A 24430-nucleotide genomic window follows, 5' to 3' on the forward strand; every position below is an offset into this window, starting at 1 on the left:
AGCTGCGGACGCCGGCGAGCGAGCGCGACCGGTGACCGAGCGGCCGGGGGCGGCGACCGAGCGCCCGCCCGCCCGGGGCCGGGCATGTGCGGCGGGGCGGCGGGCAGAGCGCCCGGGCAAGGGCGTTTGAAGGAAACGTGAGGCGCGGCGGCGGCGGCATGGACGCGGCGCCGGGCCGGAGCCCCGAGCCGCGGGAGAAGCCGCCGGTGCTGGACGGGGAGGCGGCGGGGGCGCCCGCGGGGGCGTCGAGCGCGGCCCCGGCCTCGCCGGCGGCGGCGGAGCAGATCGTGGCGGAGGGCGAGGCGGCGGCGGCGGCGGGCACGTTCGTGCAGCGGCAGCTCGGGGCCATGCTGCAGCCCGCCGTGAACAAGTTCTCGCTGCGCATGTTCGGCAGCCACCGGGCCGTGGAGATCGAACGGCAGCGGGTGAAGTCGGCCGGCGCCTGGATCATCCACCCCTACAGCGACTTCAGGTGGGACCCGGGCCCCGCGCCCGCCCCGGTCCCGGTGCCGCCGCCCCGGCCCCGGGCCCCGGCCCCGCCGCGGCGCCGCTGTCCGTGGTGCTGAGCGCGGCTCCGCCGCCCGGCCCGGCCCGGCCCCGCCGCGCCGCCACCGACGGTCGGGACAACAAGTGACGGGCGCCGGGGCTTCGCAGCGGGCCAGGGGGACGCGGCTTCCCGGCGCAGCCGGGCGAGCCGCCTCGGGGCCGGGCCTCCCCGGTGCCCCAGCCCCCTCCCATCCTCGGGTTATCCCCGCCCGGACCCCCGGCGAGCACAGACAACTTTCTGCTGCCTCAGCCCCTCCCCGGACCCCCGCAAGCCCGGGCCCCCGGGGCTCCCGCTGGGCCGGGGGCAGCCCAGCCGAGCCGGGGACTCCGCTGACCCGGCTCAGGGCGAGCGAAGGAGGAGGCAGGGGCTGCCCGGCTGCCCCCTCGCACAGCTTCTCCCCCCCCCGCCCTCCGCTTCTCGACGCCGGTTTTCATTTCGGTGCCCGGTGAGGGGCTGCACCGTCCCCGCGGGGACACGGGGCTGCACGAGCTGCCCACAGAACCTGCCCAGCACAGCTCCGTCTCCACAGCCCGGGGTGCTGCTGGAGGAGGGCAGGGCACCCAGCGAGGAGCTGGGCCTGGCTCACGGTGTCACCGGGATCACAGGGAGAGCTCGGGGACGAATGATGTGGGAGGAACTGGGTGTCACGGGGATGTTGAGTCATATAGGGTGGGCTTTCTCTACGGGGGATGAGGCTGCCAGGCAGTTATCTCCTGCAGCGAGCTGTGACACGGCTGATGTTCCAACCTGGTGAAGCACCCCGGAGTGGGACCAGCACCCGCCATGCGTCCCCAGCACCTGTAGCCACCTCCCCTCGCTGCTGGGCCCTGACGCCCCCCCCACACCAGCTCCCCTCCGCTGCTCCAGTGCGACACCGAGGGCTGCGAGCCCTTAGAACCCTTTTCCCGGGGAAGCTGCCCCAAAGTTTGTGAGCCTGAGCTTGGCAGGAGCAACTTGCGCAGCTGGTGACAGGAAACGAGTTGGCAGGTAGACAGCCGGCGGGATTACACCGGTGTTTATCATATTATGGGGAGACATAAAGGCCATCGAGATCAGGGCCCCGCGTGTTCGGCCTGACACAGAGTAAAGGACAGGGCCCGCCCTAAAGAGCTTAAGCCTAAATCTGAATCAAGAGCTCCTGGCAGGTTCAGGCAGCTGCAGGGGGCAGGCAGTTTCCCCAGTGTGTGGCATTTCTCGGGGCACAGCCTGGGAGTGCAGGAGGCAACTGCTCAGCCAGGTCAGGCCCTTTCTGCCTTGGCATCTCCTTGCCTGCCCCGGCAAACCTTGGCCGTGGGCAAGAAGGTGTTAATTTGTGCGAGGCTCCTCAGCCCTGGGGGAGCTCCCCAGGGAGGTGGTGTCCCCTTCCCTGCCAGGCTCTGGTGCTCTCTCGCTGAAGCAGCCTCACATGGTGCCACGACTTCTCCCTCCTCTTCCCCGCCACCTGCAGAAAGCCCAGTGCCCGTGCCCCGCTGAGGACTCTGGGGACGAAACACCCGCAGGCTTCTTGTCACGTGCAAAGGCCAGTTTGGATCCACGAGGCACTAAGAGTTGCCCTGAGGTCACCTACCCCCGACCTGGGCTGGGGCTAACGGAAGCACCCGAAGGTGGCAGCTGGACTTGCTTTTCCAGGCGCCTGTAAAGACTTTGAGCGGGGAGCCGGGGAGTCCACCAAGCTGTTGCAGGAGCCGTCACAACCCTGGTGAAAAAAGGCGTTACATGCATCTGTGTGAAGAATGAAAACATCCCACCCACATTTGCATGTGAATGGGGATGCTGAATTTCACAGTATAACCAAATGCCAGTAAACTGCTGCCCCGTCTCTCTTGGCTTTTCCTCCAACGCCTCTAAGCTTGTTCCCTCTCAGAGAAAGGAGGGGGATTAGGGGGTCCTGCAGGCCCAGGGCTGTGTAGCCCCTGCCTGGTGCTTGCGAGCAGCCCCTTTGGGGTTAGACGTGTTCCTCCCACCTTCCCGGTGGTGATGGCACTTGTCTGTCCTTGCTTGGCTGCTGCCTGGCTCACCCGTGCTACAATCCCGACAGCCTCCCTGGCCCCCAAGTCCTTTGGCTGCCCCAGGAGCTCACCACTCAGTTTGCGTAACCAGCAAAGCTTATCCTAAATCCTGCTAAGCCAGTCCGGGCAGTGGCAGGGAGCCGGCAGATGACAGGGAGCACCGGGGAGCAAAACCCACGTCCTCTCTGAGTTTTCCAGAGGGCAGATGTCAAGTTTGGGGTGGGGGTGTACGTGCGCATGCACTGTCACGCCATAAGGAGCTGGAGGAGCGACAGCCAAGCTCCTCGAGCTACAGCCCTCCGTTCCTACACACACAGGGTGACGTTTGCTCCCCCAGACCCTTGGCCCCGCTCTGCCGCAAGAGCTGATGCAGAATCGCTCCTCTCCACGCACGGATACTTGCGTGGTCCCAGCCAAGCAGCAGGGTCTTAGTCATGTGCGTGGGCAGGCGTGTGCGTGTGTCCTGAGTTCCTCTCTCTCTACGATGTGTTGGACTCTCTTAACTTTCCACCTGGGTTTGCTTTCTAACCGTGTCCTGCCTCTCCCCACTTCTCCCTGCCCTGTTCCATCCCCCGCGCTCCCTCCCTGCAGGTTTTACTGGGACCTCATCATGCTGCTCCTGATGGTGGGGAATTTGATCATCCTGCCTGTGGGCATCACCTTCTTCAAGGATGAGAACACCCCTCCCTGGATCGTTTTCAATGTGCTTTCGGACACTTTCTTCTTGGCTGACCTGGTGCTGAACTTCCGGACAGGCATTGTGGTGGAGGACAACACCGAGATCATCCTTGACCCTCACACCATCAAAATGAAGTACTTGAAGAGCTGGTTCCTGGTCGACTTCATCTCCTCCATCCCGGTTGACTACATCTTCCTGATCGTTGACCTGGAGACCCAGGTGGATTCTGATGTCTACAAGACAGCCCGGGCCTTGCGCATCGTCCGCTTCACCAAGATCCTCAGCCTGCTGCGCCTGCTGCGCCTCTCGCGCCTCATCCGCTACATCCACCAGTGGGAGGAGGTGAGAACCCCTTGGGGGTCCGAGGGTCAGGTCAGGGATCCCTGGCAGTGGGGTACGGCTGGCTGGAGGCTGGGGGTTCAGGGGGCCATTCTGGGAAACCTTCCTCTGTAGCTCCAGTCCTGCCTCTTCCCCAGATCTTCCATATGACGTACGACCTGGCCAGTGCTGTGGTGAGGATCTTCAACCTCATCGGCATGATGCTGCTGCTGTGTCACTGGGATGGCTGCCTCCAGTTCCTGGTGCCCATGCTGCAAGACTTCCCCGAGGACTGCTGGGTCTCCATCAACCACATGGTGGTGAGTGCCCCGGCGGGGGAGATACCGGCTGCATCTGCTGGGGGGAGGAGAGGATTTGGTTACCCATCTCGTGCTCTAAGGCTGGAGCTGCCTGGATCCACGTGCTGCAGAGCAGCATCTCTGGTCACAGCCCTGCGACAGCACTGAGATGGGGTAGAGGGAATCTCTGCGTCACCCTCCCATCTCAGCCTGCCCCAGCTGCTGCTGGAGTCGAAGCAGCCAGGGGAATCCCTTGTGCCCTGCTGAGAGGGAACAGGCAGGAGAGCTTCTGCCTCCTCCCCAGAGCAGGGGCTGGTGCAGGCTCAGGGCCCGCACAGTCCCCGTTGCCTCCTCCTCCCGCAGCAGAGCTCTGCTCTTTGGGCTTGGACACATCAGAAACCTTTTTCTTGCTGGGGCTCTGGACTCGTTGGCTCGGGGAGGGGGGACTGGAGGGTTCAGCCCAGCAGCTCCTTCCGACAGATCCCCCAGCGCCACTGTTCCCTCGTCTGCAGAACGACTCCTGGGGGAAACAGTACTCGCACGCCCTCTTCAAGGCCATGAGCCACATGCTCTGCATCGGCTACGGCCAGCAGGCACCCGAGGGCATGACCGATGTCTGGCTGACGATGCTGAGCATGATCGTGGGGGCCACCTGCTACGCCATGTTCATCGGTCACGCCACCGCCCTCATCCAGTCGCTGGACTCATCCCGGCGCCAGTACCAGGAGAAGGTCAGTGGGGTGGGGCAGTGGGTGCCCGAGTCCTGGGGAAGACGCCCTGGCATGAGTGGGTCCAGCTCCAGAACCAGCTCAGTGCGGGCTGCCCTGCCCTGCAGGTTCTGCCCTGGGGGGTGTGGGAGGGGGGAATCAGGCTGCCCATTTCGATAGAGATGCCCCATTCATGATGTTGGGGTTCACCCTATCATAGTGAGGCGCTATCCTGGCCAATGCCCTGGGACCCTTTGCATCCTGAGTGCATGGGGGTCCTGTCCTCTGCCCCAGGGGTGGTGGCCTTTGGGACAGGGCCCTGGGGCAGAGGTGCCTGGATCCCAGCTCTGGCAGCAGCTGCTTCTCGCTGCCGAGGAGAGGGAAAGCGTTGGCCGGCCGTGCCGCCAGCCTCTGGCGCGGCGCAGCGTGTTTCAGCGCAGCCCTGTGTGGCTCTGCCTTGTCCCCACAGTACAAGCAAGTGGAGCAGTACATGTCATTCCACAAACTGCCTGGGGACACGCGCCAGCGAATCCACGAGTACTATGAGCACCGCTACCAGGGGAAGATGTTTGACGAGGAGAACATCCTGGGGGAGCTCAGTGAGCCGCTCAAGGAGGTACGGGCAGGCACCCCAGTGCTGGTGACTTGGGGGAGGGGGGCTGTTGCTTGCTGGGATCAGGCTCGACGACGACGTCTCTGCTGACCTGCTTCTCACCCCACAGGAGATCATCAACTTCAACTGCCGCAACCTGGTGGCCAACATGCCCCTGTTCGCCAATGCGGACCCCAACTTTGTGACAGCCATGCTGACCAAGCTGCGCTTTGAGGTCTTCCAGCCCGGGGACTTCATCATCCGCGAGGGCACCGTGGGCAAAAAGATGTACTTCATCCAGCACGGGGTGGTCAGCATCCTCACCAAGGGCAACAAGGAGACAAAGCTGTCTGATGGCTCCTACTTTGGGGGTGAGGCTGGGCTAGGAGGCCTGGAGAGCAGAGGGGAGCGAGAGCTGCTGGGGGACAGGAGCTGGGGCATCCCTGATGTTTTTGCTTGCTGCACCCTCTGCCCAGTGCCAAGGGCTTGGAATCCACCTCACACCAGGCTCTGGGGCTCAGAAGTCCACCATGCCTGCTCTTAGAGGGTACCTTGTCCAGCAGTTTGAATCAGAGGGACCAGCAGTCAGAGCCTTGAATTCTGGCTGACTTGGGAGGGGGGGGCACCCACCCACCCCACCTCTGGCCAGATTGTGGTTTAGAGCAGAGCATCGGAGCCAGTTTATAGGCTACAAGCACAGGTTTGGGGGAGAAACGGGCCAGGCAATCACAGCAGCCATGCCCAGGGATGTCTCCATGGCCTGGGGAGGGAGGAAAAGGCTGTCCCTGGCTGAAGGCATGGCCGTGGCTGTCTGGACTCCTGGGTCTGTCCCTCCTCCTGAGGCAAACTCTGCCTCTGTGCCGGGTGTGGGAGTGCCGGGCAGTCCCATCCCTGCTCCAGCTGCTGTTCTCTGGAGAGGCTGTGGGGAAGGGGACGGATGGCTGCGTCATCCTGACACCCAACCCTGTCTCCCTGCAGAAATCTGCCTGCTGACGCGGGGCAGGCGGACAGCCAGCGTGCGAGCTGACACCTACTGCCGCCTCTACTCCTTGTCGGTGGATAATTTCAACGAAGTGCTGGAGGAGTACCCCATGATGCGCAGAGCCTTCGAGACGGTGGCCATGGACCGGCTGGACCGCATAGGTGAGAAGTGACCCCTGGGCCCAGCACGGCCGCCTCCGCGCCTGCTCCCAGGGGCCGTGACACCCCAGTCCCAGGGGTTATGGTGTCATGGGCCTCGTGGATCGCAGTACCCCAGCCCCATGGTGCCCAGCAATGAGGATGAGAGGGCGCACAGGCAAGGAGCCTGCCTCCAGGATCCCTCTCTCCTCCTGGGCAAGATCTGGGCTGTCACGCCCCCACACACACATATTTGCACTGTCTGGTGTTGGCCAGCTGCTTGTCCTCATCCTCCCCTCGCCTGCAGAGGACAAGCAGGATCCCAGCCCCCAGCCTGGAACCTTTGGAGCCAGGACTCCCCTGTTTTGTCTCTGCTTCTCCCTCTGCCCCAGCCTGGACCCTCCCCAGGGTCTTGCTTCCCTTTGGCACACTGGAGAGGTTTTACTGTCCCTTCCCCACTGCCACCCTGCCCTCCACGGTGTCCCCAAGAGCCAGCGCTCCCAGGGTTGGTGACACTGCTGCCTCCCACCCAGGGAAGAAGAACTCCATCTTGCTCCGCAAGCGAGCCGAGCACAGCGCGGGGCCCATGAACAACGAGATGATCCAGCAGATCGTGAAGCACGACCAGGACATGGCCCACAACATCCAGGACCTGCAGCAGATGGCGATGGGCCGGGAGCTGAGCGGCAAACCAGTGATCTGGGAGCCGCTGGTGCACGCGCCCCTGCAGACGGCCGCCGCCACCACCAACGTGGCCATTGCCTTGACCCATCAGCACAGCCTGCAGGCCCACATCTTCCTGCCGCCCTCCTCCATCTCCAGCCCGCTCTCTCCTGAGGCCACCCTGCTCACCAAGCAGGTGCGCAGGTCCCAGCCCAGCCTGGGCGGCTCCCGGCCCTCCTCCGTCAGCTCCCCGTCAGGGGTGCAGTCCCACCTCCAGACACCCGCCGCCGGTTCGCCTTCTTCCCCCATGGTGCAGTCCCAGGCGCCCCTGGACAGCGGGGCCCAGAGACCAAGCCACGGGGCGCAGCCGCTGCCGCGCACGGGGCAGAAAGGGGAGCTGCCACCGGCGGCCAAGCAGCCCCCGCCCGCCTCCCAGCCCCAGCTCTCCAAGTCCCGCGGCACCTCGGTCTCCACCTCGCTGCTGCAGCAGGCAGCCGGGGCTCCGTCCCCCAGCTCAGAGCAGGCCCTGCCAGCGGGGAGAACACTCCACTACAGCCTGTCCCGAGCCACCGGCTCCCACATCTCTCTTCTGATGCAGCCCCAGCAGCTGGTGAAGCACAGGAGCATCCAGGGCCTGCCGGTGGGGCGGCTCACCCAGGACGTCCGGCTCCTCTCCGCCTCCCAGCCCTCCCTTCCCAATAAAGTGGCCCAGCAAGCCGATGGGAGCTCCTTGCAGCAGGGCAGGAAATCCGCGGGGAACCTGGCCCGCAGATCCTCTCCCTCGGTAGCCGGACTGCTCGCCAAGCCATGTCCGGGGATCCCAGGCCAGCCAGCACACCTGCAGCAAACACCTTCGGGATCGCTGGCCCAACCCAGCCGCTCCGTGGCGGGAGCATCCACCCCGCAGTCCCCGGTCTCTGCGTCCAGGCAGGCAGCAGGTCCCTCCCGCAAGGGCTCTGTGGCCTTCAGCCCCGAGGTGGAAACGGGGAAGCCCAAACTCCCATCCAACATGTGAGGCCCTGGCAGCACCCGTGCACAGGCAGGAGGGACCCGGGCACCGCGGCGGCAGAGGCGGCAGGAGAGGCAGAGCGCCTGGCGAAGGGCCCCAGCCCCGGCTGTGTCGGAGGGAAGACAAGGTGAGAGCCAGCACCCGCGGCCACGGACCGGCTGCTCCGGGCACGGGGGCATGGCAGGGACGGGTGTGGGGCAGCCCCAGAGCTGGCCCAGCTGGATGAGGAGGGGGCTGTGCTGACTGCCCCAGGGGGGGACCCTGCCTGGGCTCCCCCCTCCTTGCTTCATCACCCTCTGTCCTGAGTTCTGCCCCTCCTGGAGGCAACAGGACAGGTCAGAGCCCTCACCCAAAGTCTGGCCTCCCTGGGGGAGCCCAGCTCCCCACAACTGCTCCTTGGGGGCCGGGCCCCCCCGTGCTCTGCCCTCACGCCCCGTGGCCTCTCCTCGGGGCCAGGTGGCTCCTCCAGTTTGTCCTCTGCCACACACCCGCCGTGATCCCCAGAAAGCTCTGCCCAGCACCTTTGCTTTTTGGGAGAGGAGGGAGAAGCAGCCCCCCGGGGCCTGCTGCTGAGGGCAGAGTGAGGGGGCTGGAGGCCCCAGCAGGGTCTCCCCAGGCAGGCAGAGCGCAGGTACCCAGGGCCAGCGGGGGCCAAGTCCCCCTTCCCTGAGGCCCTGGCAGGTCCCTCATGGCACGGTGCCAGGACCTGTGGGTCCCAGTCAGGGTCCCCCTCTGTGAGCAGCAAGTGGTGGAGCCGGGGGCAGATGGGTCTCCTGCTGAACAGCCCCCAGGTGCCTCTCCCCAGCTTGGGGAGCATCTCGCCTCAGAGGTCCCCGCGGGGTTGGGATGTGCCACCGGGCAGAGCTCTGCCCCCACACCTGGGAGCTGTGGCCTGGGCCCTTGCCATGCTCCAGCAAGGGGGCAGCCCGGTGGGGGGGGACCTGGCTGCCTGCACCTCCAGGAGGATGCTCAGAGTGGGCAGCCCAGGGGCAACCCCGCTGCCTGCGGCTCCCGGGAGGATGCTCAGTCCCGGCTCTGCTCCCCCCCGCCCTGCCCTGCGGTCCTGTTTCCAGACTGCCTGGAGATGCCAGTCACCAGCGCCGCAGCGAGCGAAAGGGTGTCGCGAAGAGATGCCAACCCCGGGCAGTGCCTGGGTGACGTGCGGGGCCGTGGGGCTGCCTTCCCTCGCCCTCCTGGGTCTCCGTGTGGGAGGGCAGGAGCCCGGGGTCCCTGCAGCCAACCCACATCACCCCCCCAGAGCCAGTAGTCAGCAATGTGTGTTCGAGTCGTGGCTCTGCTGAGCAGCTGAGCTCTGCTTACAGTGTCGCTTTGGGCCAGCTGTGTTAACAGTCCTGGTTAGAGTAGTGTCCTCTCCTGATCCCGCCACGCTGCGCAAGCTGCTTCCCACTACCGGAGTCAGGAACCATGGCTTGTAGTCATGCTCTGGGGCTTGGCGGCCGCCGAGCGGGGCCTGCTGGACCCCCGGTGCGGTGGGCGAGGGTCTTGTTCCACGTGGTACTTCTCGAAGTGAGGTCTTCAGTTCTCCCCCCTCATGTTTTGGGATGTCGGGACCGGTCTGGACCGCAGGGCTGCTCGGGGAGCCCAGCCTGCGGGGCACAGCAGGAATCCCATCAGTGTGTCTGTCAGAGGGGATGTCCAGCACTGCCTTTTTTTTCACAGACTTCAACTGCCCTTCCCCGCCCACCGCCCCATCCTGCTCCATTCCCATGGTCGGTGTCTCCCCGGCAGCCCCTCAGGAAGGGGTCTGCAGCCGGGCCACGTAGTCAGACATTCCCGGGCTGTGTTTACACTGCGTGACGTAGATGTTTTAGTGGTCATCCTAGGTGTCCCCCGCAGAGCACGCGGGCCGGCCCGGGCAGCACCGAGCACGGCTCCGCTTCTGCCGGCTGCGCCGCCGGTGCACCCTGTCCACACCGCAGCCCCGTGCCGGGAGCCAGAGCCACCCTGAGCTCCAGTCACCCACCGGGAGCCGCCGCAGCTCGTGGCCCTGGCGCCCCGTCCCTGCGGGGAGCTGAGAGGGGCGGCCGGAGGGGCCGGGGGTGCCGGCCGTGCTCCAGCGTGTCTCTGCGGCGCGCGTGGGCGCGAATTTAGCCACCAAAGACCATGATCCTTCACTCTTGCACTCACGGCAGTCGATGTACAGAGCTTGTAGTTTTCATATCGCAGAGAATTTAAAAGCGTTTTTTTATTTTTGGTCGTTGTACATAATGGATTTAAATAATAAAGAGAGATTCTGAGCTGGTCTGGGGGACCCTCCTTCGGCGCCGCCCCCCACCACCCCCAGCGCCCTGCCCGGGGGACAGGATGCCGTGGGGGGGATGCCACAGCACCCTTCTTACTTAAACGCCGGATCTGATCCTGGACCCCCTGGAGCCGGGAGCAGCTGGGCCACCCTCGGTGCCTGGTGAAGGGCATCTCCTTGGCCCCGCAGAGCCGGGCAGCACGGTGGGAGCCCAAAGGCAACAGGTCCCCTCCCGCCCACCCCTGTCGCTTTAGGCCCTGGGGAGATTAATGTTTAATCTTTGGTTATTTTCCCGTCCCATCTCCCTTCTGTTTATTAACCTGGGGGGAGGGGGAGGTTTGATACCGCCTGATTGCAGAGCAAACTCTAGGCATTAACTAGATGAAATGAAGGTCAGGCAGCGTGAGACGGGCTGGGGTGCCCGAGTCGTGGCAGCCAGGGCATTTGCAGCTCACAGCCCCGCGCCCAGCACAGGTCTGGGGGCACAGCTTTGCTCTGAGCGCACCCCTCCTCGGCAGCTCCTGCCGCAGCACCAGCAGCACGGCACGGGCAGGACGCAGGCACGGGCAGGACACGGGAACAGGCAGGACATGGGCACGGGCAGGACGCGGGCACGGGCAGGACGCAGGAACAGGCAGGACACGGGAACAGGCAGGACGCGGGCACAGGCAGCTGCCCTACCAGCTCCCCCCACAGCAGCCCCGCTGCCTGCAGAACGCTGGTGGCGGCCCCACCATCAGCAAGAATTAGGCTCCGTGACACGATGAGATCAGAGCTGATTAACGGTTTCTTTCTAATTTGATTATTTCAGATTACACTGAAGTCAGCCTGATTAAGGGTGCGTGTAGGCTGACAGTCCCCTGCCCCAGCACCCTGCTGGAGGGCTGCGCTGTGCTGCCAGCGCCCAGGCCTGGCTCTGCCTGGCCACCGAGCTGCTCCGCAGGGCGCACCGAGGCTGCCCGAAGCAAAAAGAGCGTTTTCTTGGAACCACAGTCCCAGCCCGCGTGTCTCATGCCCAGCCAGGATTTACCCACCGTCTGCAGGGCTGGGCTGCTCGGGCAGCTCCAAGGCAGCTGGAGCTGGGGAGGAGGAGAAGGGACCGTGTCCCCGGGCAAGGCCGAGCCCCGCTGCCTGTCCGGGGGTGAGGGCAGAGCCCCGGGCCCAGCCCTGCAAGGACACCCGGCCCTGGCATGGGGTGGCTCTGCCCCAAGCCCCCGCGGTCCTGCTGGGGCAATGGCGGGCGGGGGATTAGCAGGGAGCAAGGCCGAGATTGATTAAACCAGGGTTAGCTGAGATGAGAGGATTACGGCGGATAAGTGGGAGATTGCCAATCAGCGGCGCGGGCGCCGGGTGGGAGCTGCGGGGCTGGCAGCGTGTCCCGCACGGCACCATGTCACCATGTCACCGCGGAGCTGTGCCCAGGCCTGGGCCCGGCCGGGTGACAGCCACGGGCACGGTGGGAAGGCAGCGCCTGCCCCGGCACCCGCCGGCTGGCCCGCACGCAGAGGTGTGTGCTGCACCCCCCCGCACTGCACCCCCCCGCACTGCACCCCCCCACACTGCACCCCCCCACACTGCACCCCCAACCACACTGCACCCCCAACCCGCACTGCACCCCCCTGCACTGCACCCCCCCACACTGCACCCCCCGCACTGCACCCCCCGCACTGCACCCCCAACCACACTGCACCCCCCGCACTGCACCCCCAACCACACTGCACCCCCCCGCACTGCACCCCCATTACACTGCGCAGCGCCCCTGCACCCCCCAGCTGCCCCCCAGCCACAGCGCACCCCCGCACCCCACACCCCTGCGCCCCACCTCTGCACCGCCCAGCTGCTCACCCCCCCCATGCACCCCCCATCTGCCAGCACCCTTCAGCTGCCTGTACCCCCCAACGCACCCCATCTACCAGCACCCCCTCATCTGCCGGCACCTCCTCATGCGCCCCCCCAGCTTCATGCACCTTCCAGCTGCCCACACCCCCCATGCACCCCCCCAGCTGCCCGCACCGCCCATGCACCCCCCATCTACCTGCACCCCCCCAGCTGCCTGTACCTCCCAGTGCACCCCCCAGCTGCCTGCACCCCCCGTCTGCCGGCACCTCCCCAGGTACCCCTCCGTTGCCCGCACCCTCCAGCTGCCCGCACCCCCCCCAGCTGCCTGTACCCCCCAATGCACCCCCCCAGCTGCCTGCACCCCCGTCTGCCGGCACCTCCCCATGCACCCCCCCATCTGCCCGCACCCCCCGCACCCCCCCAGCTCTCCGCCCCCGCGCTCTGGGCGCTCGCTCCATTCTCCCTCTCCACCAATCGGCTGGCTCGGTCCCGCCCTCCCCGCGCTTCTACTGGCTCATCCACCTTGGGCTCACCCTCACACGATGGAGCAAACCAATCAGCGCGGACGCCAGCCGTGGCCCCGCGGCTGGCCCTGCCCCCGCGCGGGGCACGCCGGGAGCTGTAGGCGGGCGGCGGCGCGACACCGGCTGCTCCCGCCGCTCCGGACTGCGCGTCCCGGGGAGCCCCGCGGCGGCCGGGCCGGGCGGGGCGGGGCCGCCTCAGGAGGCCGCCAGGGCACCGGCAGCGGGTCCCGGCCGCGCTCTCGGGCACCATGAGCGGTAGCGGGGCGCGGGGGGCGGCGGCGGCCGAGCGGGAGGAGTTCCTGGGCTTCTTCCCACAGATCGTCCGCGACCTGACGGAGGGCGGCCTGGGGCACCCGGAGGTGGGCGACGCCGTGGCTCGGCTGAGGGAGGTGAGGAACGGCCGGGGGGGCGGCGGGCCCGCTCCCGTCTGCCCGCTCCCCGGGGCTGCCCGCTCCCCTCTGCCCGCTCCCCGGGGCTGCCCGTTCCCCTCTGCCCGCTCCCCTCTGCCCGCAGGTGCTGGAGTACAACGTGCCGGGCGGGAAGTGCAACCGCGGGCTGACGGTGCTGGCCGCCTTCCGAGAGCTGGCGGCCCCCGCGCAGCAGGACCCGGAGAGCCTCCGGTGCGCCCTGGCCGTCGGCTGGTGCATCGAGCTGGTGAGAGCCGTGGCGGGGGGCGGCTGGGGGACCCGTGGGGACCCCCGCACGCCTCCTAATCCAGGCTCTCGCAGTTCCAAGCCTTTTTCCTGGTGGCCGATGACATCATGGACGCGTCCCTCACCCGCCGGGGGCAGCTCTGCTGGTACAAGAAGGTGAGAGCGTTGAGGAGGCCCCTGTCCTTTGGACAAGTGCAGGGGGTCCTGGGGGGGGGGGTCAAGGTGCTTTGTGACACCTCCCTGCCCTCTTGGTGCAGGAGGGTATCGGTCTGGACGCTGTCAACGACGCCTTCCTCCTCGAGTCGTCTGTCTACAGGCTGCTGAAGAAGTACTGCGGGGAGCGCCCCTACTACCTGCACCTGCTGGAGCTTTTCTTGCAGGTGACCCTGGCCCCCGCATCCCCCCCCCCGCAGATTTGCCCCGGGTCTGGGCGGTTTCTGGATGTTTGACAGCATGTGATCTCATGTTTCTTAAGTCCCAGGGCATCCTGCCAGACACACACCCTTCCTTCAGACTTGGAGAGGAGCTGAATGGGGTTTGGGGTTTTCACTGTGCTGTTGGGACTTTCCTGGGTGAATAAATCCTCTTTCCTCTTCAGACTGCCTACCAGACTGAGCTTGGGCAGATGCTGGACCTCATCACTGCTCCCATTTCCCAGGTGGATTTGAGTCGCTTCAGTGAGCAGAGGTAAAGAGACAGAGGGGACGGAGATGCCAGCCCTGTTGGGGCAGGGTGGCTCTGCCCGTGGTCCCCTCCGCGCTGGGGAAGAGACAGCAGCTCGCTGAAATGCCGCTGGCACCTTCCAGGCTTTGCGCAGCGAGTCTTGCTCGTGCTGTCGGAGCTCGGGGGCTGGTTTGGAGCGAGGTGCTGCTGGCCCTGAGCTGCAGAGCCCTGCCGGGAGGGGAAGGCCCGGGCTCTGTCGCTGAGCGTGGTTCCTCCGCTGCAGGTATAAGGCAATTGTGAAGTACAAGACGGCGTTTTACTCCTTCTACCTGCCCGTGGCCGCGGCCATGTACATGGTGAGTTTTTGGGGAACAGGCTCCAGGAGGGGCCTCACCCTTGGCGTGAGGCTGTCGAGGAGGGTGGGGGGTGTGTGAGATGGGAGAAGTAAGGGGGGAAAGCAGGTGCTGGAAGGCTTTATTTCTTTCCCCCCCCCCTCTTAGGCTGGAATTGACGATCAGGAGGAGCATGACAATGCCAAAGCGATCTTGCTGGAGATGGGTGAATTCTTTCAGATCCAGGTAGGAGGTGGCTCCCCGTCCCTCAGTGCTCTGAGACGCTGCTTCTGGTGCTCACGCGTTTCCATGTCCCTGCAGGATGATTACCTGGACTGCTTTGGGGACCCCGAGCTGACGGGGAAGGTTGGCACCGATATCCAGGACAACAAGTGCAGCTGGCTGGTGGTGGAGTGTCTGCGTCGGGTCACGCCAGACCAGAGGCAGATCCTGGAGGTAACGCCGCCGGCGCTGACAAACCCCCTGAAGAGGGGGGAGAGGCGGTGTGGACCCCCCCTCCCTGGAAAGCCGCGTGCTGCCCTGCGTAGCTGCGCTGTGCCGCTGCCTGGCTGGGAGGAGGGGGGCTGAGGGAGCAGCAGAAGATGGTGTCAGGGAGAACAAGAGGCGATTCCTGCTGCGCCTGGAAGGAGCTGCTGGGGCGGGGGCTGCAAGCTGGGCCTCAGCCTGACTTATTCTGGTGTTTTCTCAGGAGAATTATGGCTGTAAGGAGCCCGAGAAGGTGGCAAAGGTGAAGGAGCTCTATGACACCCTGGGCATGAAGGCTGCTTTTCAGGAGTACGAGGAGAGCAGCTACCGGCGCTTGCAGGAACTGATCAGAAAGCACGCCACCCGCCTTCCCCGGGAGATCTTCCTTGGCCTGGCACAGAAGATTTACAAACGCCAGAAATGATGCTGTGCCTGTCCTGGACTGCTGGGCTCGGCTGAGGGGCCCTGCTGGGGCTTCCCCCCCCCGGCCAGAGCTGCCTGGAGCTGGGCCCTGCCCCGCGGCTCAGGGGCTGGGGGCTGGTTGTAGACGGGGCCGGGGGGGGCCGGGGGGGCCGGGCTCTGCCAGCCTGTGTCAATAAACAGTTCCTGGGGTGTCTCGCTGCCTGCTCTTGGCTGGGGAAGGGGCTGGGCCGGCGCGGGGTGCGGTGCGGGGGATGCCAGCCCCCCCCCCCCGGTGCTCTCTGGCTGCAGGGTCGGGGGGGGGGACACACATACACACACCAGACCGGAGAGCACCGCCCCCGGCGGCTCCCGGGAGGGGCGGGCCCGGGGCGGCTCCCGGGCGGGGCGGGGGCGGGCCCGGGGCTCCTCCCTCCCGCCAGCCGCATTCGCCGCCGCAGCGCGACGAGGTGAGCGGGGCTGGGGCCGGGCGGGGGCCGGGGGGGCTCCGGGGGGCGGGTGGTGGCTCTCTGGCTGCGGGGAAGGGGCGGCTGCACCCCGGCAGCCCCGCTCCCGCCGCGGGGCCGCGGCTCCTCCAGCCCCGGGACCGGTGGCCGCTCGGGGCCGGGTCAGCGCCGCCTGCCCGAGGCCGCCCGGGCTCTGAGCTGCCCGGCCCCGGCCCGAGGCCGCCGCAGTTGCCCGGGGCCGGTGCTCCCCCTCGGCGGGGCGAGGGCCGAGCGATGCGGCCGGTTGCAGCGGCTGCCGGGGCCCGGGCGCTGCCGGCTGCCAGGTCTGCGGCGGGTTTTGAGGCCGGGCCAGGGCCGGGCGTCTCCTCGCTGTGCCTCGGGCTGGCCGTGCCCCGGCCGCAGCGAGCCGGCGGTGTCACCGTCCCTTGGCCAGGACCTCCCCAGCTGAGGTTTCAAGGGCATTTTCTCCTTGACGGCATCTCTGAGACGGTCCTGGCTTTGGAGACCGGGCAGAGGGAATCCAACCCCGCCGCTCAGCCGCCTGGACCGGCCACAGCTTCCCTGGACCACGCTCAGGTCGTGCTCCGGGGATCAGCTGCCGGCTCCCTGGCCACCGGCCACCAGCTGCAGCCCCAGCCTGGCTGGGCAGGCCCGAGCTCAGTGGGGAGCCATGGGGCAGCCCCTCTCTGCTGGGCGTGTTCCCCTCTCTGAACCCCCAGGCCCTCGTGCTCGTCCCAGGCAGCTGCCCCTTCCCTGCTCGGTGGCTGCCGCAAGGTCACTGCCATCCCTCTTGCCCTGACCGTTCCTCTCCGGGTTTGCGCTGCTGTCTTCTCCCCCGCCGGTTGAAAGGGTTTTTGATGTTTGCAGGGAGCTGGATGGTCTGAAGAGAGGAGCTGTGGGGCTCTCTGAGGAGCCCTGGCAGTACCAGCGAGGCAGCATCATGCTGGCTCCGAAGAAAGGCCTGTTGTGCAACCTCAACCACATCCATCTGCAGCACATCTCCCTGGGGCTGCACCTCTCCCGGCACCCAGAGCTGCAGGAGACCTCTGGCTCCATGGGTGGGGGAGACCAGACCAGCTGCAGCGACTGCCCGGAGAACTGTGAGCAAGTGGATGCCAATTCCAACAATCCCTCCTTGAAATGCCAGTGTTGCGAGTCCCATACGCAGCAGCTGGTGACGTTGGGTCTCCAGAACCAGGCAGCTCAAGAGGATTTCCCCTGCCTGCATGCTGGGGAGAAGGTGGCCTCCCCCTGTGATCCCCCTTGTGATCTGGCTTCCTCCTCCTCCTCCTCCTCTGTCAGTAGCTGCTCAGATTTCAGCTTGGATGACTCCCCAGTCTCCGTGTACTGCAAGGGGTTCTCCAGAGAAGAGTCCCAATCCCCTGAAAATCAGCCCAACATCAGTCCTGCAGAAGACACCCGGAATGGCAAGTTGCTGGCTGACCAGGGCAGGACGTGTGATGGAAGAGATGCCAACCTCAACCCCCCGGTGCCCCGGAGACCAGACACCGTGGCCGGAGAGAGCCCGGACAGCCTCTGCAGCGGCAGCTCGCTTGACTCCCAGAGTGAAGAGCCCCCTCCCAGCGTGGCGGCGCAGGAGACCACCAGCATCTGCACTGACCTAGACCCCAACTGCAACCCCCTCCCCGACGCTGAGCCTCCAGCACCACCTGTGCCAGGACGGTGGGATCCCGGCCTGAGCAGAGCTCCGGAGCCACGGCCCCGGGCTGGCAGCCTCCCCCCACCCGTGCCCCCCCGGCCCCGGCGACGGCTGCAGGTTCTCAGCGGGCACAGAGCAGAGCAGCCGCTCCTGCCTGCGCGGCCGGTGGAGCCGGAGCTCGGCTCGGGTGACCTCTGCAGAGATCTGGGCAAGAAGACCATCACCTCCTTCCATGAGCTTGCCCAGAAGAGGAAGAGGAACGCGGCTGGGCCCGCTCTTGCCCAGGCCAGGGCTGACCGGAGCGACTGGCTGATCGTATTCTCCCCTGACACGGAGCTGCCACCCCCCAGCGAGCTCCTCTCCAGCACCACGAGCCAGGAGCCGGCCCGGCCCCAGCTGCAGCACGACTGGCCAGCGAGACCCCCCAGTTCCAGGCAGAGAGAGGTGACAACGTTCAAGGAGCTGCGGTACCGCAGTGCCTCCAACAAGCCCAAGGGCCAGCCAGCGGGTGAGCGGGCAGAGCCGGTGGCATCTCAGCGCCCCTCTGCAGCCCTCGAGACGGCCGTCGGCAGCGACGGCTCAGGCTGGGTGCCCCCCGCGCCTCTGGGGGGGCAGTTGCTGGCACCTGCAGACAGCCACCAGCTGAAGAGGAGGAGACCCCGCCCGGGGCTGCAGCCCATCGCCGAGGGGCAGCCGGGGGATGCGGAGGACGGGGGGCTGCCCCCGCGGAGCTGCCTTCCAGGAGAGAAGGGGCTGGGCTCTGCCTGCGGTGAAGGTGCCCTGGGCTGGAGGCTCGGGGGAGCTGGCGGGGACCTCTGGGTGCCAGGGACGGTCGAGAGAGGAGACGAAGCCTGCAAGGAGGGTAAGAGCCGGGGTTCCCTCCGGCCTGGTGCGGGGCTGTCGCCCTCCAGGGACCGGGCAGGGCAGGGAGGAGCTGCCGGCGCGGCCGCCGTGGCTGGGGCCGCGGGACATGGCGGGGAGGTGGCTGCAGGGCGAGCGGGCCGGCTCCTGGCGAGCCAGGGCGAACGGCTCCTGGGGCCCTCGAGGGCTCTGGGCCGGGCGGGGCCGCCGCTGCCCTCGGCCGCGGGTTCCCCCCTCCCCGCCCCGGCTGTGCTGGGTGGGACACGCGGCCCGGGAGGTGCCCGGGAGGTGCCCCCGGAGGTGCCCCGGCGGCTGCCCCGGCCCTTCCCGGCTGCCTGGGGCCGGGTTGGCCCCGCCGAGGCGGCAGCTCCTCACCCCGCCCCGCCGCCGCCGCCGCCCGGCCCACGGCTCCCCCCGGGCCCTTCCTCCTCCCCGTCCTCGCCCGCCGCGGCCTCCGGCTCCATGAGCGAGCGCGGCCCGGCCCGGCCCGGCCCCGGCGCTGCCTGCGGTGAGCGGGGCCGGGGCGGCGGGGCGGGCCCCGGGCCTGAGCGCGCTCCGGGCCTCCCGCGGCGGCAGCGCCCGGGCCCCGGCGCCCCCCGGCAGCGCCCGGGCGGCCGCGGGGGATCCGGGCGAGGCCCCGCGGGCTGCGCCTGACGCCGCCGCCCCCTCTCTCCAGCCAGGCCCTCGCCGCCCGCCGCGGGCGCAGCCGGGGGGAGCACGGAGGGAGCCCGCCGCCCCCGGGGAGAGCAGAAGAAAGGTAACGGCCCCGGGGACCCTCCGGAGCCTCCGGCTGGGCGCGGCGCCGGGGGGCGGCAGAGCTGGGGGGGGGGGGCGGAGACCCCCAGGGCCCGGGGAGGTGCGAGGGGCGATGGCGGCCTGGCGGGGGGCGCGGGCAGGGGCGGGCAGGGCTGCCTGCTGCGGGGCCCGGCCCTGCCCGCCTCTCGGCAGATGGTGCTGTCGAGCCGGAGGACGGGGCGGGGCTGCCCCGGCATCTTGCGAACCCCTCGAGGGGCTCCTGCCCGCGGCCCCGTCCTGGCCTCGCCCCCTTGGAAACGGCGGCTCCTTCATCCCCGCTCGTTCCCAGGGCAAAGCCTGGGCTGCTCCGTCACCTCGGGCCATCCCGGTGCCCCCCGGCCCCTCCCGGCTCCCCCCGGCCTCGCTGCAGCCGGGGCCGGGGCGATGCTGCTCGGCCACGCGCTGCCGATGGGCCGAGGGTGGCGGCGGGGCTGGCTGCTGGGTTTGACCTTTTCCTTTCTGTTGCCCGTCAGCCCTGCTGGTCGCCCTCAGCGCCGCCGTCGATAAGATTATCGCCCACTTCAGCGCCGCGCGGAACCTGGTGCAGAAGGTGAGGCTCTGGCTGGGCTGGGGTGGGCAGGGCGAGGGCAGGCTTCGGGCAGGAGGGGCTTTGGGAGCTGCAGGGGCAGGATCCCACCATCCCGCCTTGCAGACTCAGGGTTAGGTGCTGCCTTTCCTCTCCCTCTCCTCTCCTCGTGCAGGCCCAGCTGGGAGACAGCCGGCTCAGCCCCGATGTGGGTTATCTGCTGCTGCACACCCTCTGCCCTGCGCTCTATGCCTTGGTGGAGGACGGGCTGAAGCCGTTCCAGAAGGATGTTATCACAGGCCAGAGGAAAAATTCCCCTTGGAGCGTGGTGGAAGCCTCCGTGAAGACAGGTTGGTGTGAGGAACACGCTCCTGGAGCTGTTGGCATCTCAGGGTCCCCAGGCTGGGGGAGGACGTGTGCCCAGAGCGGTGACCGTCTGTGCTGTGTATTCCACAGGCCCCAACACCCGCTCTCTCCACTCCCTGTGCTGGCACGTGGCCGGGCTGGCCCCTCTCAGCAGCACCAGACAGAAGTTTCACGCCTTTATCCTCGGCCTTTTGAAGTGAGTATTGGCCCAGCTGGCCCAGGCTGTCCTAGCTGCGATGGCAGGTTGGAACAGAGCCCCAAGAGCTTTAACTTGGGTTCCCTTTGTCTTGTTTAGCATTAAGCAGCTGGAGCTGTGGATCTCTCAGCTGCAGAAGAGCCCAGGTAAGGACACAGTGCCCAGAAGCTCCCCCCCCATGTCCTTTCCTACTTGCCAGGGTGATAATCCCGTACCTGTTCCACCCACAACGCTTGGCTGGGGTTTCCATAGTGGAGAAGGGCATCGTTTTCTGTGGTGCATTGCAGTACAGCAGAAGGTTGTCTGACCTGCTAGGACAGACCGGCTGGCCCTGGGAGGGGGCGGGTGGGCAAGGGCGTTTTGCATCCGTTCAGCACTGTCCATGTCTTGTAGGTGTAATCTCCGTGCTGTACTCACCCACGGCCTTCTTTGCCCTGAGCCAAGGCCCTCTTCCTCACCTCGCCGATGAACTGCTGCTGCTCATCCAGCCCCTCTCAGTGCTGACGTTCCACCTTGACCTGCTCTTTGAACACCACCACCTCTCCATGGACGTAAGACCCTTGTCCCGTCGGCTGGAGTCACCCCTGTCTCCTGCCCATTACTCCGCTCAGGCTCAGGGGGCTGTGCAGCCTTCTTGGGGGGGCCAAAGCAGTGCTGCAGGGGCCAGCCTGGAAGAGGAGATCCCCCCCGATGCGCTGGGGCGGGCAGCCAGTGCTGAGGGCAGCACAAGATCCCAGGTCCAAGCTGCTGTGCGTGGGCTGGTCCCTGCTCCCCAGGTGGGGGCTGCCCTGCAGCAGACCCTCCAGCACGTGCTGCGGTGGGGCGACCAGCTCAGTCGCGCTTTCCTGGGAGCTGACGGCTCCCTGGAGACCCCCAGGCCTGAGGCAGGCCCTCGGGATGCTGGGGCTGGCCTCAGTGGCTGGTGGGGCCAGCTGAGCCAGGCCTCCAGGATTTATGCTGCTCCTAGCAAGGAAAAGGTCCCCTTCGTCTGGTGGACAAAGCTGCGGACGGCTGCGGGGGATTCCAGCCCCGGGCAGGCTGCGCGATCTCAAACATCCGTGAATGAGCCTAGAGGCACGGAGCTGCAGCTCCTTCAGACCAAAGCTGTCCCTGAACTCCCCAGTCCAAAGGCCAGCAGCAGCACTGACACCTCTGGAACCTCTTCCCCTGAAGACCTCGTCCTGCCTACTGGAGCTGGAGCACCCACCAAGCCAGATGATCCCGTTGCTGGAGAGAAGCTCCTGCCTGTTTCCCCAGAGCCTCGTGCGAACAGGGATCAGGCAGCACCTTCTGACCCAGAGGCGGGTGGTCCTCCTGGTCCTGACAAGGGCAGCTGGCTGGGCCGGCTCTTTGGAGCCACCAGCCCCTCTGCCAGGAGCTTCCCTCCCAATCCTGACACCGCCTCAGCCAAGTCCAGGTAAGGCCCAGCCGGGGCAAGCAGGGTGGGGGAAGCACCATGTGCCGAGGAAGGGTTTTTCTCCCAGGCACACCCTGGGGGTCGCCGGCCTCGTGGGGTGCCCTGTACAGCCCGTTATCCAGGTTTTGTGCTCCCGGGATTAGCACGTGTCCCAGGTGCTGCTGCCATTGCACTGCATCCGTCCTTCAGAGCAGCAGGAGCTCAGGGTGGAGGCTCAGTGGTGCTTGATAGGGCCCTCGCCAGCTCCCGGATCACCAGAATAGTCTGAGCAGGATGGGTGGGAAAAGGCTTCCCAGACGAGCTTGTGGCTTCCTTTGCTTTGTGGCAGGAGACCTTCTAGCTGGCTGTCCCCCAGCGCGCGTGTCCTGGCCGCGGTGGTGAAGGGGCTGGCGTCCGAGAAGACCCACGTGCAGGAACCCGAGAGGAACGTGTCGGCCTCTCCCCAGACCCACAGGTGACGCAGGGCACCGCGGTGGTGGGGGCTGGAGAGCTGGTGGTGGGTTTTTCTCGGGGAGGGGAGAAGCAGGGGCTGTTTTCAGACGTGGCCTGGGTATCCTACAAGCGTTCCTAGGGAGGGGCTTGCACCACTCCTTGTTGCTAACTTGGACCTTGACTGTCCCATCCCTGCCCCGGGGATTCCCCCGTCTCCTGCTGAGCTTTGGGTGAACCTGTGTGTCTGCCCAGCTGTGGTCAGTTGGTTTTCACAGACATTTTTTGGAGGAATTTTGAGCATTTTCTGGATTTTGGATTCACAGTAGCTTGTTTGGAGCCACCATGTGTCAGCTCTGACCAAATTGTGGCAGCTCAGAGAAGCTGCCGTGGTCCGTCTGTGCTTGGGCGGTGTTTGACCAAGCGAGTGCGACGGGCGAGTGGCCGTCCCACGGCCCGTTCGGCCACCTCCCTCCTCCCCAGCCCTCGCTGGCCCTCACCTAAATCCCTCACCTCATCTCCCCACCACATCTGCACAAGATGCTCCCGCTCTGCTGCTGCTCCCAGGGTCTGCTTGGCAGCACGGTTTTGTCACGTGGCTTCTCAGTGAACGTCAGACGGTGTCTTTGCCTGAGGAGGGGGGTCACTGGCTCCGCACATGAGCTTCAAAACCTCTCCCGAGTTCTGTGGGAGCCTCTCAGGGTGGTACCCGGGGGCCGAGGGGTGAACCCCCGATGGTGGTTGTTGTGCAGGGCAGTTCGGGCGCTGTGTGACCACATGGGCACCGCCGAGGGTCACCTGAGCTTCCAAAAAGGGGACATCCTGCAGCTGCTCTCCACCGTGGATGAAGACTGGATCCGCTGCTGCCATGGAAACAGCACTGGCCTAGTTCCTGTTGGTTACACGTCCCTAATTTTGTGAGGAGGCGGGAGGAGACCTGAGGAAGCAGCTGAGCTTGCTGAAGCAGGTGCTGCCTCCGGCAAGGACGGGCTCCTGCCACGGCTTCACCACCTTTGGGGCTTCACCACCATGGGGCTTCACCGCCTTCAGGGCTTCACCGCCTTCGGGGCTGGCAGTTCTGCAGGGGACCCTGTCCCGGTGCCGTTGCTGCTGCTCGTCCGTGTGACGTTACCGTCTGCTGTGGGTGCACCCCGTGAGCCACCGCTGCGCGTGTCCCCGCAGCCCTGCTGGCGTTTCACCTTGGCTGCCCTTTGGGAACTGCTCTGGCTCGTGTTTCCGCAGCTGCTGCCCACGCCTGTGCCAGGGGAGGGAAGGCCCCTGGCCCTGCGCCGTAATCGCTCCTGTATGTCGTCTCTGTGCTGTCGTGTCCTGCCACCGCTGCCACCTCCACGTGCCCTGCTCTGCCCCGGGGCCGGGGGCCCAGGCCAGCCCCAGCTGCTGCTGCACAGTCCCAGCACTCTGTAAATAGTCGTAACCAAGGGAACGAGCTTATTCCAAGGGGAAGAAGCTGGAAATAAAGGTTGTGACTCGTGTGTCCGCTTGTGTGAATGGATCGTTGGGATTGCGGGGGACTGGAAATGGCCACGTGGGTCCCTGCGGGGGTGGCCCGGGCTGGGTAAATCTTCTATCAGCACTGGCGTGGCCAGCAGGGACAGGGAAGGGATGTGACCCCTGGGCTCGGCACTGGGGAGGCCGCCCCTTGATGAGTGGGTTCAGTTTTGGGCCCCTCACTCCAAAAAGGCCATTGAATGACTCGAGCATGTCCAGAGAAGGGCAACGGAGCTGGTGCAGGGTCTGGAGCACAGGTCTGATGGGGAGCGGCTGAGGGACCTGGGGGGGTTTAGTGTGGAGAAGAGGAGGCTGAGGGGAGACCTCCTGGCCCTCTGCAACTCCCTGAAAGGAGGGTGCAGAGAGGGGGGAGGAGTCTCTTGAGCCAAGGACCCAGCGGCAGGCCAAGAGGGAATGGCCTCAAGCTGCGCCAGGGCAGGGTCAGACTGGCTCTTAGGAAGGATTTCTTTGCAGAAGGGGCTGTTGGGCGTTGGAATGGGCTGCCCAGGGCAGGGGGGGAGTCCCCATCCCTGGAGGGGTTGAAGAGTCGGGTTGAGCCAGCGCTGAGGGATCTGGTGGAGTTGGGAACGGTCAGGGTGAGGTTCATGGTTGGGCTGGAGGAGCTTCCAGGGCTTTTCCAACTGAGATGATGCTGGGATTCTGTGAAATCTCTTGTGGGAGAAGCCAGCGTGTGCTGGTGCCCAGCGCAGCCACAGCAGGGAGCAGCCAGAGCCCAGTAAGGCGTCGTGACCTGGCAGACAGGGCCCAGCCTCCTCCCGGTGTAGGACGAGGTGGCTGCAGCCACCCAGAGCCAGAAACATCCCTGGGAAAGGCACAGCAGCTGGTAACCAGCCCCGCGAGAGGGAAGCTGCACAGCACGGGTAAAGGTACGCACTGCTTTGTTTAGTTAATTTAAATTAAACTAATCTCTTTACCGAGTCACAGGATTTCAGTAGGGGGTGGATGGCTTATATTTTTTTTTCAAGTTTTTCTCAGGACTTGTGATTTCATACCACACTTGACATTTTGTACCGGGCTCCCCAGTGAAAAAGAGACATGGACATAGTGCAGGGTCCAGCAAAGGGCCCCAAGGCAACTGCAGC

The 24430-nt window shown here is 66.2% G+C and overlaps 3 protein-coding genes across 5 annotated transcripts; all 3 read left to right on the forward strand.

The window, feature by feature from the left end:
• Window positions 1-102: 102 nt before the first annotated feature.
• On the forward strand, window positions 103-10207 carry HCN3 (hyperpolarization activated cyclic nucleotide gated potassium channel 3). Its single transcript, XM_074809471.1, has 8 exons — window positions 103-472; window positions 3148-3577; window positions 3712-3873; window positions 4365-4583; window positions 5029-5175; window positions 5282-5522; window positions 6130-6294; window positions 6804-10207. Exons 1-8 carry the CDS (start codon window positions 159-161, stop codon window positions 7946-7948), a joined length of 2823 nt encoding a protein of 940 aa, XP_074665572.1. The 5' UTR covers window positions 103-158; the 3' UTR covers window positions 7949-10207.
• A 2515-nt stretch (window positions 10208-12722) lies between these two features.
• Window positions 12723-15316, forward strand: FDPS (farnesyl diphosphate synthase). Of its 2 annotated transcripts, XM_074809567.1 has the most exons (9): window positions 12726-12957; window positions 13082-13222; window positions 13297-13377; window positions 13479-13601; window positions 13820-13908; window positions 14168-14240; window positions 14385-14462; window positions 14538-14672; window positions 14926-15316. In XM_074809567.1, exons 1-9 carry the CDS (start codon window positions 12817-12819, stop codon window positions 15124-15126), a joined length of 1062 nt encoding a protein of 353 aa, XP_074665668.1. In that variant the 5' UTR covers window positions 12726-12816; the 3' UTR covers window positions 15127-15316. The 2 variants fall into 2 exon arrangements, with proteins under 2 accessions (XP_074665669.1, XP_074665668.1); XM_074809568.1 differs by lacking the exon at window positions 13479-13601 and having other exon boundaries at window positions 12723-12957.
• A 204-nt stretch (window positions 15317-15520) lies between these two features.
• On the forward strand, window positions 15521-23313 carry RUSC1 (RUN and SH3 domain containing 1). 2 transcript variants are annotated; one of them, XM_074809458.1, is made up of 10 exons: window positions 15521-15571; window positions 16436-18090; window positions 18766-18846; window positions 19358-19434; window positions 19586-19760; window positions 19867-19972; window positions 20072-20118; window positions 20366-21389; window positions 21718-21843; window positions 22571-23313. In XM_074809458.1, exons 2-10 carry the CDS (start codon window positions 16509-16511, stop codon window positions 22737-22739), a joined length of 3387 nt encoding a protein of 1128 aa, XP_074665559.1. In that variant the 5' UTR covers window positions 15521-15571; window positions 16436-16508; the 3' UTR covers window positions 22740-23313. The 2 variants fall into 2 exon arrangements, with proteins under 2 accessions (XP_074665559.1, XP_074665560.1); XM_074809459.1 differs by lacking the exon at window positions 18766-18846.
• The last annotated feature ends 1117 nt before the right edge of the window (window positions 23314-24430 follow it).

The sequence above is a fragment of the Strix aluco genome, chromosome 30 (assembly GCF_031877795.1).
Source record: "Strix aluco isolate bStrAlu1 chromosome 30, bStrAlu1.hap1, whole genome shotgun sequence".
Classification (NCBI taxonomy): domain Eukaryota; kingdom Metazoa; phylum Chordata; class Aves; order Strigiformes; family Strigidae; genus Strix; species Strix aluco.

Coding starts and splice junctions, on each gene's coding strand:
- HCN3 (XM_074809471.1), top strand. CDS start 159: ATGGACGCGGCGCCGGGCCGGAGCCCCGAGCCGCGGGAGAAGCCGCCG. Junction 3,578..3,711: donor ACATCCACCAGTGGGAGGAG/GTGAGAACCCCT, acceptor CCTCTTCCCCAG/ATCTTCCATATGACGTACGA. Junction 6,295..6,803: donor GGACCGGCTGGACCGCATAG/GTGAGAAGTGAC, acceptor CCTCCCACCCAG/GGAAGAAGAACTCCATCTTG.
- FDPS (XM_074809567.1), top strand. CDS start 12,817: ATGAGCGGTAGCGGGGCGCGGGGGGCGGCGGCGGCCGAGCGGGAGGAG. Junction 13,378..13,478: donor AGCTCTGCTGGTACAAGAAG/GTGAGAGCGTTG, acceptor CTCTTGGTGCAG/GAGGGTATCGGTCTGGACGC. Junction 14,241..14,384: donor TGGCCGCGGCCATGTACATG/GTGAGTTTTTGG, acceptor CCCCCCTCTTAG/GCTGGAATTGACGATCAGGA.
- RUSC1 (XM_074809458.1), top strand. CDS start 16,509: ATGCTGGCTCCGAAGAAAGGCCTGTTGTGCAACCTCAACCACATCCAT. Junction 19,761..19,866: donor GGAAGCCTCCGTGAAGACAG/GTTGGTGTGAGG, acceptor TGTATTCCACAG/GCCCCAACACCCGCTCTCTC. Junction 19,973..20,071: donor TTTATCCTCGGCCTTTTGAA/GTGAGTATTGGC, acceptor TGTCTTGTTTAG/CATTAAGCAGCTGGAGCTGT.